At 44.4% G+C, this 17116-nt stretch overlaps 1 protein-coding gene across 2 annotated transcripts in view; it reads left to right on the forward strand.

Annotated features, from left to right (window-relative positions):
• The window catches only part of GPM6A (glycoprotein M6A), a 169819-nt gene that overhangs the window by 125845 nt on the left and 26858 nt on the right, over positions 1–17116 (forward strand). For both annotated transcript variants that reach the window (XM_090258405.1, XM_090258404.1), the window contains exon 2: positions 14584–14776. In XM_090258405.1, coding sequence (XP_090114531.1) covers positions 14584–14776 — 193 coding nt within the window. The remainder of the gene's footprint in view (positions 1–14583; positions 14777–17116) is intronic.

The following is a 17116-nucleotide window of genomic DNA, read 5'->3' on the forward strand; positions in this document are numbered from 1 at the left end:
ACTATGACTGTCCTGCAAATGTGCCCATTGGTTCTCCGTCTGCTTGGTTCCCAGTCTGTGTTTTCTTAAGTTCATATGCAGATCCACGCCATGAATAAGCACAGTCTCGGTTCCTTTTCTCGGGGTTCTTGTTTTCTGTTTCTCGTTGTTAGGAAGGGCAGATAAACATTTGATTTTATTAACTATTGTAAATGACAAGCTTCCAATGACAATATCATTCGAGTGGTATTTATTGGTTAAGACGTCTAGTCTTACTTTACTAAGAAAGGAGAAGTTGGTGGTAATGACTATTTGATCAACAAATATGCGTTCGCATTACTATACAGGCGTAGGCAAACGCAGGTTTATAGTTGTTTGTGTGGAAAGTATGTAATATGAGAATAAGTAATAATACAAGAATAAACTGTTTTCAGTACTCACAACTGTAAACCTCCTTTTGCCCGCCCCTGTGTGTCGGGGACTGTCCTGGGTGCTGGCGCTGCAGCCGAGAACAAAGCAGGCCAGAAGTCCTCGTGGGTTTTACATTCTGGAAGCACAGACACATGGCGTTGAAATTGTATACGAGACCCACCCTCAAAGGCAATAATAACCACAAGGAGAAAAAACAGGAATGGGGACTCTTGGAGTTTTAGACAAGAAAAAGAAGATGGAGCCTGCAGTACGAATAGCACACGTGGAGGGGAAGGAAGAAGCTGTGTAAATACTTGCGGGAAGAACATTCTAGGCATGAGGAGCTGCCACTGTTGAGGCCTCAAGACAAGAGCATCCCTGTCGCGTTGGAAGAGCAGTAAGCCCAGTGGGGCTGGAGCTGAATGAGCATTACCTCCGCCAAAGACAGGGTCGGGGAGGTGACGGGGGCGGAGCTCGTGAGTGCTCTTGATCTTCCTTAGGGTGCTGGCTGGTGCTGAGTCTGTTGAAGAACCGCCGAAGGGTTTCGGCAGGAGGGGTCATGGGATCTCACTTTTTAACAGACCCACTCAGGCTGCTCCCCTGAGAACAGGAGCAAGTTGTACTGACTAACGCTGGCCCTCGGGAGCACCTTCAGGCTTTCAGCGGCTCATTCAAGTAGTCACTGAGGATCTGTCTTGTCCCAGGCCTTGCGCTGGGCAGTAAATATCACACACCGAGCTGTACCTGCTGACCTCACCTTGTGCAGACGGCCGACAAAGAGTCAAAGCCTTGGGCCGTATCCGAGAGGGAAGTTACCTTGTCAGGGGGATCAGGGGAAGTTGTCTGATAAAGTGACCATTGGCGGCGAGATCACAGAGGTGTGCAATGAAGGTGCAGTGTGTGTGTGTGTGTGTGTGCGTGTGTGTGTGTGTGTGTGTGTCCAGACACCGGGGCAGTGCCGTACATGGACAGGGTCTGTGGCCAAGAGGAATTCCGAGTCCAATGTCAGCATCAGCAAAAGCTGAAGACTCAGCTGAGCAGGGGCCAGAGGATGAGGGGTTTTGAAAGCCAGATTAACGGTTTGTCTGTATTCAAAGGTCAAGATCATTTTGCGCTCTTTTAAGATAGAAGTCATTAATGTACTATAAAGCAGAGGAAAGGCATAAAAATATACCCAAACTACGTATTCTGATGGAAATGAGCCAACCAGGGTACAACAAGACCCATGGAGGGAGCTTTCAGTGCCTAACACAGAAGATGGCAGGGCGGCCATCGGAATCCAGAGCTGCAACAGAGGAAGACAGAGGAAGTGAGTAAAGGGGAGGCGTGGGACAGGCAGGGGAAACCAGGGAGCCCGGCAACAGTGGGATCCTGGGGCCCGGGGAGCCGGTGTCCGAGGGGTGGAGGGGTGATTGGTGGCCAGTTTGGGGGGAACTGAGTCCTGTAAATGGTGATCGTGGGGCACATGGGAAGCGATTTCCGTGCAGTGACGGACAAGGAAGCGGGGGGCGGGCTTGTGGAGAGACGTGGCAGTGACGGCAGCAGAGGTGGACGGGGCAGCGTCCACTGTGAAAGGACGGGGTGGACAGGACAGCAGCCCCAGGGTAGCTGCTCGGACCCGTGAAGCAGGGGAGAGTTTTTTAAAGTTTTATTTTTAAAATAAAAAGGATTTCCGAGTACTAGGGAGCCCATGGGAAATCCAGTGGAGGAGTCAGATGCTCATGAAAGACAGAATTAATTGGTCATACAAGAGTCCAAAGGTATCAGGAAGAAAGGGAAAAACTGTACGGCCGCAATTCAGGTGGACTTCTTATTTTGATTTGTTTCTCTGGTTTTTTAAACTATGGGGAGGCATGCTCCACAAAGTGAGACTGAATGATATCCAAACCTTATGCTTCTATTTCTTGAAACACCTGCCATATTGATTATATTGGTGGCGGTAGTAACTGGGAAGTGGAATCTTCATGTGCAGACCCCACTGGTAAGCGTGTGAGAATCTCTGAATAATGTTCTAGTTTTACTGCCCGGGAGCTGCGTGAGAATTCCCGGGACAGTGTAGGAGGCCAGGACCCAGGTGACGGTGGTGCGTGCTCCCCTCTGGTCACGTCACACGCGATGCGTGTTTAATTTGAGGTTATCATTTCTCTGCGGCTCTGGATCTCATTTTGATTTTTTGAATTTTAATTTATATTTTGACCAGAAATCTTTATTGAATATAGACTTCATTGGTAATCATTAGTGTGTTAATTCCAAATGCACAGGAATCTAGGGTACTGGGTATAAATTCTGCACTGGTCTGGGATCCAGAACCAATAGACACCAAGTCCCTCCGCCAGGAGATGGCCAAGGTCACTTTTGCAGCGTATTTCCCCTGGGTTTTCTGCATTCAGTTCTGGTTGTGAAATAGCTCCGGTCTTGTGGTTCTGAAGTGAAAGGCAAATGATCACAGCTCCGTGGTCCTTGTGTAACCAAAGAGCAGCCAGGACAGTTCTTGTTCAGAACCTTCTCACGAGAGCAAACCGTCGGTGTTACCGTAAACCTCTTCTCCCGGAATAGCATCTACCAGCAAGGAGAGGAGTCTTAACAGCATTCCTATTTTAACAGCAGGGAGAAAATTTCACATAGTATATCTTATGCATAATATAATTTTATAAACTATTGTGTGGAATTTGGTCACATTGGAGAATTAAAAGAAAATTGTAAAAATTAATATACCATTGAAATATATGTTCCACTTCCATTACTTAAAACCATTTCAATGTCTTTCTGATTTTTTTCTCTTACTTCCAAGGTTAGTCTTAACATGAATGCTGTCAGATGTTTGGGGGCGGGGGGGATAACCCTTTCCATGCTCTAAATGTGGTCATAGGTACACCCGTTGAGGCTGCAAGAAGTGTCACCGGTTTCCACTGTCAACACAAAACTCCCTTCCCTGTTTTAGTCCCAAACACCGTGTTTATTTAGTAAGCAGTGTCTTTCAGGGTTAGGCCACCGAGGGCTTTTCAATGATTTGAGAAAAACACCAGGCTAATGAGTTTACACAGCAGCTTTAAGGATAACAAAGCCAGTTGGATGCCCTGCCCTACCCCCTCAATGGACTTTTTTAAAATAAGATTTCACTTCTTTTTAAATAAAAAAGCATACGCTAGAAAACTCTAAGTAACTGCCAGTCTTTGAACGACAGCAGAACGACGACAGTTTTGCGGTTACTTCCTGTGAGGTCTCTTCATCACACCGCACCAAGGGCCACTCATGGCCGAAGGCAGAAATGACTGCTTATCTCTACAGTATGAGGCACACTCTCAGGTGTCCCCTGGGCAGGCTCCAGTTTGGGGCTCTGCTGCTGCCACTCTGGCATCTGCTTTTCAGTGTAATTGAGTTGAAAGCGTGTTGAGGTTGAAGGGCAGACCTTGTGACAGGTGACGTCGCCTCGCCCTTCCTGCATGCAGGTCACTCAAGCCACAAAAACAACAGCAAGCAGAGGGACGTCTGTGGAGTGCGTCCTTGCTTGCTGCGCTCATGAGCCAACGTCTCTGTGAAATGCCGGGATGTAAAGATACGCGAGTCCTCGTCTTTGATCTCAGGAGCTCACGATCAAACCACGTGCACCCCTCCGTGCAGGAGCCCTGTCCCGAGCGTAGCGTCCATCCTGCAGATGAGGGCGCCTCGTGTTCTACGTCACGTGACTGCCTTTTCCGTTTTCCGTGGGCATCCTTCTCATTCGCCTCCTGCTGCATGGCCACCGGCGGTGACAGGCAGGAACTGCAAATGAGCTTTGTGTGTATTCATAACATTCTGGGGATCAGTAACACGGAATAAAGAGACTTACGTGAAAGTCAGGTTTTCTCACGTGGGCTGAGCTCTCATCAAGATGCCCCCCCACGGCGCACAGCACACAAAGACGGCCGACGGGCATGTTCTGTCGGGACATCTCCTCACGCTGCTCTAGGCTCCCTGTCTCTCTCTAAGCCTCCGTCTTTCAGCCAGCACTGCCAAGGAGCCGCGTGGGACATGATCAAAAGAAGCAACGGACATTATGTGTTTGGATGTGGGACAAATTAGGCAGGAGTGAAAATCTCTGATTAAAAAAAGTGCATCTCTGTTTTGTGATCATGGTGCCCATTCAGGTTGTAATAAAAGCAACCAAATGAAGGGCTTACATTTGGATGAAATAAGATCAACATTTAAAAAGATTTATTAGAGGCTTTGAACGAATGCTCCCCTGGCCCTTAGGGACAAAGAGCTTGGCAAGAGCTCTCTAATAGGGAAGGGGAGGGAGAGAGGAGGAGGAGAAAAGGAACACACTATTCTGTTGATTTAAAAACACAGAGCTTGTTAAAGTCTCGGTGCTTGAGAAGACACAGAGTTTGCAGAAGAGCCGTTTCTGCTTCACGATGCTGCCACGTTGCCCGTTTGCAAGTCTCTGTGAGCCAGTCAGTCACGTGCTCCTGCCAGGGCTTCAGGGCCACCAACAAGTGCTAACAGTTTGTGACTAATTGTGGAAAATGCCTGTTTTATACCCACTTTGAAACTTCTGCTGGTGGTCATGGTAAAGCAGCAGAAGGCAGTTACCAGGAGACAGTTTGTTCTGTATTCTGCATGTACTTTAATATAACGTTTGGCTGTAAGAAGCTACACTAAAACAGCCTTGTCATTTTGATGTTTCAGGAGATGGCTTGAACTTCTGTCTCATACCAAGTTTTTGTATATTGTAGTAACTATGCAACAGGAAATTTTAATGTCTGTTTTTCTCAAAAATGAAATTTTAATTTAGAATAAAAGTGTAAATTCCAGAACATGAGATTGCATTAAAAACCTCCAATGTGTGTAAAGACGTTCTAGCTGCAGATGTCATAGTGAATTTTCATGAACTAAAATAAACTTTTTATAAGTAATCCATGATCTTTTAAAAGAATTTGCACTTTTTATTTTCTAATTTTTCTTTCACAAATTTAATTCATAATTAGGAATTATTGTGTAGGTATTTTAGTTGCTAGCTTTTAAAATGCTTTTATTTTAAAGATTGTCTTCAAATTCCTCAATTTCATTTTGAATACATGTCAGTTCTATTTGAGTATCATATGTTTCCAACACTGACCAATACCTTTTTTATCTTTTGACAAACTTAATTTTAATAATATATTTATTTTCAAGATTAGTTTTTAAAATGTATTTATACTTTCATTACTTTAAAATCACAATATAATAAATTATAAACCAAGATAATACATGTTAACAAGTTAAATTGTGTGTAAAGTACTCATAAAGAATTCAGATTTTCCCTTTAAAAGCCTCATATATCCACTTAATTATAAAAGGAAACTTAACATTGGATATAAATACTAATTTTATTTTTTGAAAATCCACAGAGTATCTGGCACAATGACATAAGCAAACACAAAGCTTATGTACCCTGCACACCACATTGTTTTGGAGCAATACTTAAGTAATTTTCAAAGTCATGAAGAATTTTATTGAACACCAGTACATAACTTGTGATAAATAAATTTAAGAAAAATATTATCCTCTTTTTGAAATTCCTTTGCTTAAGAAGCTGGTGATTTTTACTTTTATTGTCAATGTCGTCTGCTTTTTCTGTTTGGTATTTAATAGTTCTGAAGTGCTCAGGCTCTTCCATGTACCTTTTCTCTGTTGTTTTTGATGTAGAAGTCTGTGTTGTTATTTTGTTCGGTGGAGAGTCATACTGACAACCCTCAGCGCGGGGTAATGATCAAAGCAGAGTCTCAGAGACTGATGCATTCAGCACAGGTCTGAGCACTGCCAGGTGTGTCCGAGGTATGGTGTCGTGTAATGGGTATTCTAATCACAGCGTTTTCTTCTGTGGAATTAAGACATTACAGGAAAGCTTTTGAATGACCTCCTTAGCAAACTTGTAAAAATGCTGTCTCATGTACTCAGAAAGAAAATCAAGCTGATTTTGGGGGGAAAGATACGGGACAAAAAAGAAAAAAAGAAAAACTTCTGTAGTAACTAACATCCATTCCCCAACTTCCTTTGTCTTGTTCCCAAAATAGGAAATTTCCATGATTCTGGCATTTTTCTGTGAGATAAACGTGGTGGAAGGTTTGAGGCTAATGGCATCTTCTTGACCTATTCTATCTGGTTGTTAGAACAAATTTTCCAGTTATTTCATTTATTCAACAAATATTAATTGAGCATCTATCATGTGTTAGATATTTTTCTAGGAATTGGGCATATAAAAATGAACAAAACCCATAAGCGTTTGACTTCACAGTCTTTACATTTTGGTGAGGAGAGCCAACAAACAAAGTCAACAAGATGAATAATGTCAGATACTGATGAGTGTCATGGAGAAAAACAAAGCAATCTTAGGGTAGAGAGTTCAAGTTTAACCTGGATGATTTTGTGGCACATTCAAGGTGGCTGCAACCTCTTTACCACCTCTGACATCGAGGGTTCAAGTCAATTTCTCTCCCCCGGCCCCCAAATCTGGGCTGCCTGTGAGTACTTTGACAGTACAATGTGGCAAAAATGATGCTCTGCCATTTCTGGGCTCAGCCTTTAAGAACATGGGACCTCAATTCGAGTTCCTGCTGTGATAGAAGCTGTCCGTTAGGTTCTGCCTGGTGCTGCGGTGCGACAGCTGACGTCACCATGACGGGGTACCGCCTGAAAGGAGATGCTCCTAGGAGGTCATGTCCCCGGCCTGTCAGCTGGGGCAGCACACGCACTTGGAAAAACCATGTTCCACAAAAACCTCACAGGCGTCTTGACTCAGAGCATCTGCTGCTCCACTTTCCTTCCCTCCAAGGGTGCTCTGATCACACCCCAGAATCCCCCTCGCCCTACGGGCTCACTTACCACACGGTCAGAAGAGGATGGTTCTCGTCAGTATCAAACCAATTAACTTTTCAGCCTTAGGGAAATAATGTTAATTAATCAAAACCTTCTTGCTAAGTCCTGTTGACCAGTACAGAAGTTCCGTAATTGGCGATTAAAAAAAAACAAAAAACTATCTGAATTGTAAATATGACTACAATAAAAATTTTCATTGTAAAAATTCTTTTTTTAAAAAAATATTATTATTCTTCTGAAAAATGCACATCCTTTTCAGTACCAGCGCTCAGTAGCCGTCTGAGAACGCTGCGCGTGCCACTGAGCCTCCCACGTGTGGCTGTGGAGACCGCGCACATCAGCGCGTTAGACTTCTCGGCGCTGTTCCTGGTGCATTGGAACCGTTCAAACAGCCCGTAGTGATGCCATTTAGTGGTGAGCGGCATACCTTGTTCGGTACCTTGCTCAAGATTTTCACAGTAAATCCTTTTTAATCCCTGCATCACATGTATAGCTAGTTCACCCACGCATTGTAAAGCATGTGGGCATTTAACATGACCGCAGGTAATGCCGCATGGTCCCCACGTGCTGCCACAGCGGGAGCCGGTGTCGGCGAGGCTCTCGCTAAAGCACGTTTGCCGCGGGGGGGCATCCTGGAGTCTCTGTTTTTGACAAAATCCCTGGTGGTTTGGTACCCAGCCACAAAATGAGGAGGGTGTAAAGAAAATCCCCAAAGTCTACATATTCGTTTTCTTTTTCGAGGATTTCTTTATAAAATAATTTGTTTCGGCACGGTATTATAGCAATGATTAAAAGATTGAACATTACGGCCTGTCATGTGATTTTGTTACCTTGTTGATGCCACCTTGTCCCAAATTGGCCTAGTTAGTGTCCACTTTAACTCTGTGCTAGTTTAGGCCAGTAATAGATCTAAATAGAATGTTAGTAAAATTTTATAATATTGGGGCATTATTTGAGCTATGCTCTAGATTGCTTTAAAAATCTAGACACTATGTCATGCGCTAAAGGGTTAACTGTTGGGACTTCTGTTCCCTACAAACTTCCCAGTGGAAACCTCTCTCCGGAAGCACAGTTTTGAACCGTTACATTACCGTCACCTTCCTAGAAGGCCATACTCTACACCAAGGGCGTTTTTCTATCATTATGTGAGTAACTGGGAGCTCCACGCTCACTGCCACACTCTGATCACAAAGCCTGTGCCTCTGGTGGCAGAGGTCGGGGAACAGCCTGGGCTCCCGATGGGGGGTCCGCCTGCAGCACACGGTCTGACAGCCAGGACTCTGACAGGCTGGACCAAAATCACAGAGGGAAACAACACAGAAATAAACAGGACAACAGTAATGACAAAAATTCTGTGCTGGGCAGAAAGGAACGCGACTGGTCCTTCCCCTCGGGTGTTGTTGAGGAAGGAAAGCATCTCCACCACATCCGATGGGCTGCCAGTTTGTGACACTGACTTTCGGGGCCCTAAGAGACTGAAAACCTCAGGTCTAAGGTTTAACTGGAAGGAAGTGACCAGAAAGCCCAAGAGGTGGCACTTGTGTAGACCACGTTCCCTAACAGAGATGCGATCAAGATACAAACCAGTAACACTGAGAAACAGAAAATCTCAGATATTTGGAAGTTAAACCAAAAACCAATCAAAGAAAACAAATATGTAAATAAGTTATATGTCAAAAAGAAATCACAATAGGCAAACATAGATCATAAAACATAAGCTATCCTGACTGATGTACTTTAAGAATAGAGACCGAGAGAGAGGCAGGGGTGAGGTGGTGGGGACGGAGAGAGGAAGGAAGGAGGGGGGAGGGAGAGAAGGAGGGAGGAAGGAAATTGAAGTCATCAGGGAAACATAATGTGTGAAGATGATGAATAAATTAAAAACACTATAAAATAAAGTAACCTACGATTTCATCCTAAATTTTAAATCTTACATTTATAAATTTCTGTAAATATTGAACTTAAGAAACAGATTTAAGAGAAATTGAAAAGCTGACTAGTTCTATAACCACTAACAAATCAGATCAGTAGTTAAAATTCTTTCGGGGAAGTCCACAACGGCCTGAAATGTTTGACTGGCCAGGTCAGCCACACACTTGCCTTGCAGCTAACCCTTCCGCAGACAGCCCCAGGGCACGGGAAAAGGGAAGTGCTTTACAAAGCTGGCGCAACCTTGACCCCAGACAAGAGAACGACAGTTGCATGCCCATGGCATTCATTACCAGGGATGTCCCATCACACCCATTCTGTCCCCGACCTCACCCGGTGTTCCTGGACTTCACGCGCTCACCACCACCGGCTTCTTGATTTTCCTAAACACGCCGGCACACGCGTGCCTCGGGATATTGGCACTGACTTTTCCCCTGAAACCCTCTTCTCCCTGCAGCCTCCCAGGTCAGAGCCTCTCGGAGGGCCCCTGTGTCTCCTTCGCGTCTTTCTGAAATTTCAGCTCCGTTATTCCTTCCCTGAAAAACATCTGAAACTGCAGCCATGAGTCCAGCATTCCCTGCCTTGGTTTTCTTCTCTGTCCTCGCCACCGCCCCGCACGCATCACTCCTGCACCTCGTCTGTTATCTGTCTCCCACCCCTGGAATGAGATCAGAGGTTTTGTTTATTTTTGTCTGGCACCTGGTAAGGGCTCAATAAGTATTTGGGGAATGAACTGATAGATACAAAAGTATTGAACAAAACGTTAGCATGATGAATTCAGCAATTATTAAAAAACACAGTATGACTCAGTTGGATTTTTCTCAAGAAGTCAAGTTTAGTTTAAATTAGAAAAATCCACTGAAATGGCAAATACAAAACAAAAACATAGAATTATTTCAACAGCCCTGGCTGGTGCGGCTCAGTGGGTTGAGCACCGACCTGCAAACCAAAGGGTCGCCAGTTCGATTCCCAGTCAGGGCACAGGCCTGGGTTGCAGGCCAGGTCCCAAATTGGGGACAGGTAAGAGGCAACCACACATGGATGTTTCTCTCCCTCTCTCCCTTCCCCTCTCCCTAAAAATAAATAAATAAAATAGTTTCAAAAATGTATTTCAACAGGTTAGAAAAGAGCACGCTATGGAATTCAAAGTTACAGAGCTCTTACTTTCTTTAACCAAACACTACCCTTAATGGTAAAACAGGGGAAGTGTCCTTGCTGTTTTTGCTGTCAGGAATAAGAAAAGGTGCCTTTCATCATGGCTTCTGCTCTCCTCTCTGCATTTCACGAAGTCAGTAGGAAGATAAATAAGAAGGTACCGATAATGAAAAGAGAGAAAGCTCAACATTGTTTGCAGATATGATTATCCATATAACTAACTCAAAATAATTCACGAAATAAAAATAAATTAGAGGATCAATAGAGAATTTTTCAAAATTTCTAGATGCAAAATTAATCAAAAATACCAGTCAGAATTCCAACGAGTTAAATTGTGGAATCAGACAGTTTCTGAAATGAATATGGCCACGTCAAAGGGCCGTGAACAGCAGGACACGGGAGAATGACCAAGCAGGTACTACTACGAGACAGTGTGGTGTGGCCCAGGGACAGACCCACAGACGGCCCACAGGCAGACCCCGCGGAGCCCTCTGGGTACCCGGTCAGGGCAAGGTGATACTGTAGGCCCGGAGAGAAGAGTCAACTCACTGGGGAGTGGTGCGAGAAAAATTTGTCACTGAATAAATTGTCCACCTCTTGTCCATCCCCTTTCCAGGACCCGCCATTGTGTTGGTCTGTCTTCTCAGCTGTCTGTCTCCCCCGCTCTTCTGGTTGCTTTAGAGTCCTTTCTCGTTATTTATTTTGGTGCACTGTGTGGCAGGAACAAAGGTAAAGGCTTGTGCTTCCGTCACAACGGCTAAATGGACGTTAATAACCATGTATCTCGTCTCTTTTTGGAATACACTATCTCAGGAGTTCTTACTTCCTTGGAACTTTAGTATTAGGATAAGGCAGCCAATAACCCCACAAAACGTTGGGCAAATGCTCATGTTTTGGAGAACATTGGAAGTCTCATAATCCCTTTAATTCAGTATTGATTCATTTGAGAAAATGCAGGCAGGACTGGATCTGAGGAGCGCTCCTTTGTGCATGACAGGTAGTGTCTGTTCGCATGTAAATTCTGTGATCAATATTGAACCATCAGCTCCATCCGAGAATCAATGGGCCCTATTCCCATTCTATCCAGCACTGAAAATGTTTCTGGTACAAAGGATTCTTTATTGTTTTTGTCTTTTCTCAGGGAAGGTATTTTCGCCGTCCCAGCACCCTGCTTGCTGCGCTCTGGGCGATATTCATTTAATAGCCTGGTTTCTCCTCGGAGGTGCAGTAAGCCGTGGGGATGGGGAGAAGCAGAAGCGCAGCCCTGGAAGAGGAGGGCTGGGAGCAGATCCCACCCCAGGGCGCACGGTTGCCATGGCAACGCTGCTGTCTGCCAAGGCTGCTTCTGGCTGCTGGTGGGAAGAAGCATCCTCCCCTGCCGGCGGGGATGAGGTGGGATTCTGGCAGCTGGAGAGGACGCTGAGCCCTGGCGCTACCTCCCAGCCCGGAGCCCTGAGGGTCTTCGCTTCCATCCTGGGCCGCTGGGGGCCTGAGGAAGGGGGGCTGTGAGGCCCCCGGGCACCGCGGTGTGCAAGCGGAGACACTTCAGGTTGCTTACTTCGAGTGACAGTTTTGCAGAGGATCAGGACTTCCACGGAAAGAGTCTGTCCTGGCCCTGGAGAGAGGGGAGGTTTAGAGGGGTGCTCACGTGTCCTTAGGGGCGATGTAATTCTGAGTAATTTCAAATGGCAGTGTTTAACTGGGGAGGAAAAGGACCATCTCCGTGTGACTTGGAGATCTTGAACTCACCCGGAACTGTCTGTTACCTCAGGGTTGTGGGTTTGGGTTTACCCACCCGGTATTGTCTCCTGTGTTTCTAAGTTTAAAAGTCACTACTCAGGTAAAGCTGTAAGTAATGCCTATGACGCTAATAGCAACCCCCCCCCCCAGGGACATATAGTCCGGGTAACTAGGGGGAGCGCGCTTCCATGGAGACCAGTGGCGTCGGTGCACCGAAACTGCAATGGGGAAGATGTCACATGGGTGGACGCGGCCCCTGAGTCAGTCTCGGGATGACTCAGGCGTCCCCGGTGGCAGTTTTGCTCATTATCTGTGAGTGCCCCACTCCATTTGCTCATGAGTCCCACTCCCTCTGATTTTGTTTCTACTCTTGTATAAGCTTTAGGTCTGGGGCCCAGCAAAGGTCATTCCCACCTCTGAATGTGGCGTTCGGACTCCTTTCTTTATATCTGGACTTCTGTTCTGAAGGGTTTTGTTGACCCTGTTATTCTGGTTCTGACACCGCGGTGCCTACAGCAGGACTCTCGCAAACCTGTATCAGATTCTGCAAACATAATAGACAAATCACAAAGGGAAGGGATTTGCAATCATGGGCTGTTAGGGGTTCTTGCCAAAATGAAAAGTATCTCTTCCTTGGGCCGGTACTAATTTTTTTTCTTTATTTTTAAATGACCGGTAAGATGTAAATTTTACAACATGGAGAGACAGAGACTAGTCTAAAGATTTTTCTGCTACCCTGTTCCTCCTCACCCAAAACTGGGCTCAATGACATTCAGACACTACACACGCTGGTCTCCTCCATCTGCCGGTGAAATTCCCTCCTATCAGATGCGGTGTCAAGCTGTTCTAACCTTTTCGACTCCCCCACTGTGTGTGTGTGCGCGTGTGTCGGGGGAGGAGTGTGCAGGAAGCAATCTTGCCTGCACAAGCAGGAGCTGTGGAAGCAGAGAGGGGTTCAGACTTGCTTGTTTTACCTCCTCTCGGGCAAATGAGATGAGCCCTAATTCTCTCGAGAAGGCCAGTTCGATCAGTATTAAAATAGCAGACTATCCCCGCTCTGAATATGAAGTCACTTCACACAGGGACTTTGAAATCATGGCATGCATCATATGTTGCTAGAAACATATATGCGTTCCAGAAAAAGTGCACACAGATCTTCCTATGACTTAAGCACGATGAAAACAATGTGTTTTCCCACTGTCACTTGTTAATTTGTTTCTGAAAACAGAAAAAGTCAGTTATGTGGAGAGTTTTGAAGGGGCTTTGGCATATTACAAAGAGAGCTTGATCAAGAATTTCCAAAAGGAGAAGCGTAGGAGGAAATCTTTCAACTAAGAGGTGTTTGGGGAAGGAGTGAGGGACAGTCGCCACTCTTCCCTTAATCTTCCTCTCTCACCAGCGGCTGGCACACACTGTCTCGTCAGTATTTCTTGTGCAAAACATACGGACTTAAGCATTTCTACTCAATCTTTTAGAAGAAGAGATCTCCCGGTCACCTAGAAAATCCTGGTGCTTAATTTGAATATTAACAACAATGGTCTTCTGCTTTCTCAGACTGAATGGCTAAAGCCATCTGTTACAAATTAAGGCTGAAGTGATAGAACTTCCAAAGTAATTACTGCGGTCAAAGAAATTTTGGAAACCACATTACAATGCAATAATAGTTAATGTTAGTAGCTGTCAGGGTTTCATCTAATAATGGTAGACATTTATTGAGTAGTTCCTCTGTCTTGCACTATTTTATACAGTAACTGTCTTAATGCTCACAAGAATCATCTGAGGAAAATGCTTACTGTCATCATTTTACGGATGATGAAATCAAAAGAATAAGCTTGGCCAAAACACACAGAGCAGTGAATCAGGATTCTAGCCTGCCCTGGGCTCTCTGTCCAACGGTGCCAATATCTTTCTCAGTTTTTACCATGCAGCACAGCAAGAAATAGATTTTGCATTATGACTCACTACAAAAACAACATACATAAATATCTGAACTGAAAAGATTCTAAAATAATTCGCCTTACCATTTGCAATCCACTCAGACATTGTCTAGTCTGTTCTCTTTCACTTTAAATTTTAAATTACTGGTTCGAATTCACTCCGTTGGGTTCACAGCTAACAGATTTTGACTAAATGTTTAAAAGATACAGCTACATGGAGTTCAAAAGAATAAATGGCATTGAAATTAAAACTTCAGCTTGTGACGCTTGAGAGCAGTCAAGATGGAATGCTACGCATGCATGGATGTGAAGATTATTTGTTACCGGAAGTCTAGGGGCAGGGCTTCTCTTGGTTTTGGGGTAGAAGACCAAGCCATCAGCAGAAGCAAACATCCTCTGGTCTGGAGGACGGGCTTATAATCAAGGGACTTGGTGTTTATCCCCTTCAGGACAGCCTAGGACTTGATTTTACAAAGTTGACCTGATGTCGCCTACAAAGGCAAATATACTCGCCTCTAATGCTGACGTTTGGTTTAAAAATAAAAAGACAGACGAGGAATACTGACCCTGCCCTCTTTCCTGTTGCTCCGTGCAGGCTGCTTCGAGTGCTGCATCAAATGCCTGGGCGGCATCCCCTACGCCTCCCTGCTCGCCACCATCCTGCTGTACGCCGGCGTGGCCCTCTTCTGCGGCTGCGGCCACGAGGCGCTGTCGGGCACCGTCACCATCCTGCAGACCTACTTCGAGATGGCGAGGACTGCGGGGGAGACACTGGACGCCTTCACCATGTAGGCCGCTCCCGCGTGGCTTCGGGGGTTGGGAGTACGTGTGCCCACCGCTGTGCTGGGGAAACGGGGGTCTGGGGCTAAGGGAGCAGTTAACACAGGGGAAGCGAGTTCTCCGGGCCTAGGTCTAGGAACCAGAAGGACACTGGCCTTTGCCACGAGCGCAGGACAGCTCGCAGAAGGTCAGTGGCCACCGTGATCTGGATTTCCTTTGCGTATCCCTTTGACTAATGTTTTCTCCGAGGTGCAGTCCCCATTAAGTGGGATGCTTGCCCTTTGGTTGCCCTTCCAACCTGAGAAGAGGCTTTCCTGATAGAATAGGACAGAAGCCAGAGAACAGAGCCTGACAGAAATGTAGACTCTGCTGCTTATTCTAGAAAAACCACCCAAACTTCATGGGCGCTCAGTCGTGGGTGTTCTATCAGCTGTCTTTCCCTGTAGCACAGAAATGATGAGACCACGTAAGTAAACACCCTGAAAGCCTCTTACTGACCTCTGCCAAAGGGCGAGTCACAGGGGGTAATGGGCCCCTGGGTGGCAGCACCAGTTATGCTTAAAATGTACATTTGACTCATAATGTATGAACTCCTGGGTCACTAAATTATGCTCATATTAATCCTTTTAAAAGATAACATAAACATGGTCTGGAAGTAAAACAAGAGTTTGCTGTTCAAGTGTCAGGCCTTTATTGCCTATTACAGAAAAAAAAAAAAAAGTTTAGGACTGAATTACAGAATTGACCCTGGCCACATAGCTTAGCTGATTAGAGCATCATCCCAACACACCAAGGTCATAGGTTTGTTCTCTGGTCAGGGCAGACGCCAGAAGCACCTGATGAATGCATGAACGAGCGGGACAACAAATCTCTCTCTCTCCCCCTCTCTCCCTCCCTCCCTCCTTCCTTTCACTCTTTCTGAAATCAATAACTAAAGAAAGAATTACAGAAGAATTTACTTTCCGATAAATTTCCAATTCAGATAATTCCTTCAGTGATTCCTTGTCCACCAAAAGAAAACATCTTATTTATTACACTTTATTTTCTACCTAATCCCAGTGGACCAAAACTCTATTGCATCAGCATTGATTTCATGCTTCTTGAGACTGTGTGATTATAATCTTTTTCACCTTGCTTTAGTTTATCATTCTAAATAAATTCAGGTCTTCTTAATTTGTATATACTTCTTCTGGAATAAGAAGCTTTTAGAGCTACAGGTCTTCATGGTTATGTAGCTGGTAATGGGACCTGGCTTTTGACTTCTAACTCCATCAAAAAAGAATTAGTCACATTTCTTATTTACTACCAGGGCAGTTCCTACTGACCTGGTGTAAATTATAACCTCAGACCCTAATCCAAGACAACTCTAGGGCAACCCAGACAACTTTCTAAGTAGAAGATAACTTTTCTCCAGCCCCAATTTCAGGAAATATAGCATATTGCTATTTTTTTAAAATAATCTGCCAGCTACAGGCAGATAGATTGTCTCGAACAAAATATTGCTCCTAAGTTATATTTGTTATTTTATTCATTAAAGTTGCTGATTTCCATGAAAATTACAAGAGAAAAAGAGATGCACATTTTTATCAAGTCATAGACTGATAATTCCCCACTTGTAGGTGGAAGGCAGATGCACATTTTTATCAAGTCATAGACTGATAATTCCCCACTTGTAGGTGGAAGGCATGTACCCTTGGACAGAGTTGAAATATTTATGTTGGTACTTAAAATTTGAGACTGATTGGTCATAAACTAAGGAATACGACAAAGTAAGCATGTAAGACTGGGAACTCCCACCCAACTGCCCTCTGCCACGCACACAGTGATGAAGAGGAGGAAGGAGTTGATTAGCCACCCAGTTAAGAAGTAAATTTATTGAAAAACATATTCAGTAACTGTGAGTATCAGTTCAGAGCTTATCTATGTGACTGACAAATGAAAATGAAAAAATAATAGCAAAATTCTTAAATTATGACCTAAAAAAGATAAAAGAATATACTGATGTTTTATTTCATAAATTAGTTCTAAAGAATTAGCATTACCCATTAACCTGAATTCTTTAAGCTCACAATAGACAGTTTATCAATTCCCATTATATTGGCTGTATAGTATGAATTGATCCTTGAGAGTTTATAAATGATCTTTATTATTTGAAATATAATTAAACTATTGAAAATGATTTGGGTTATTGCAAGTTAGTTTCAGAGAACCTTAAGAGAATGATTACATGGATATATTTTAATGTGATAAAACTGACATTTTCTTTTTAGTTTTATTTTAGCCTACACTGGACAAAATACATTTTCACTGTGCATTATTTTAAGCTTCCACAGATGTCCTTAAAATCT

The sequence above is a fragment of the Furipterus horrens genome, unplaced genomic scaffold (genome assembly GCF_987537825.1).
Source record: "Furipterus horrens unplaced genomic scaffold, mFurHor1.1.pri manual_scaffold_12, whole genome shotgun sequence".
Classification (NCBI taxonomy): Eukaryota; Metazoa; Chordata; class Mammalia; order Chiroptera; family Furipteridae; genus Furipterus; species Furipterus horrens.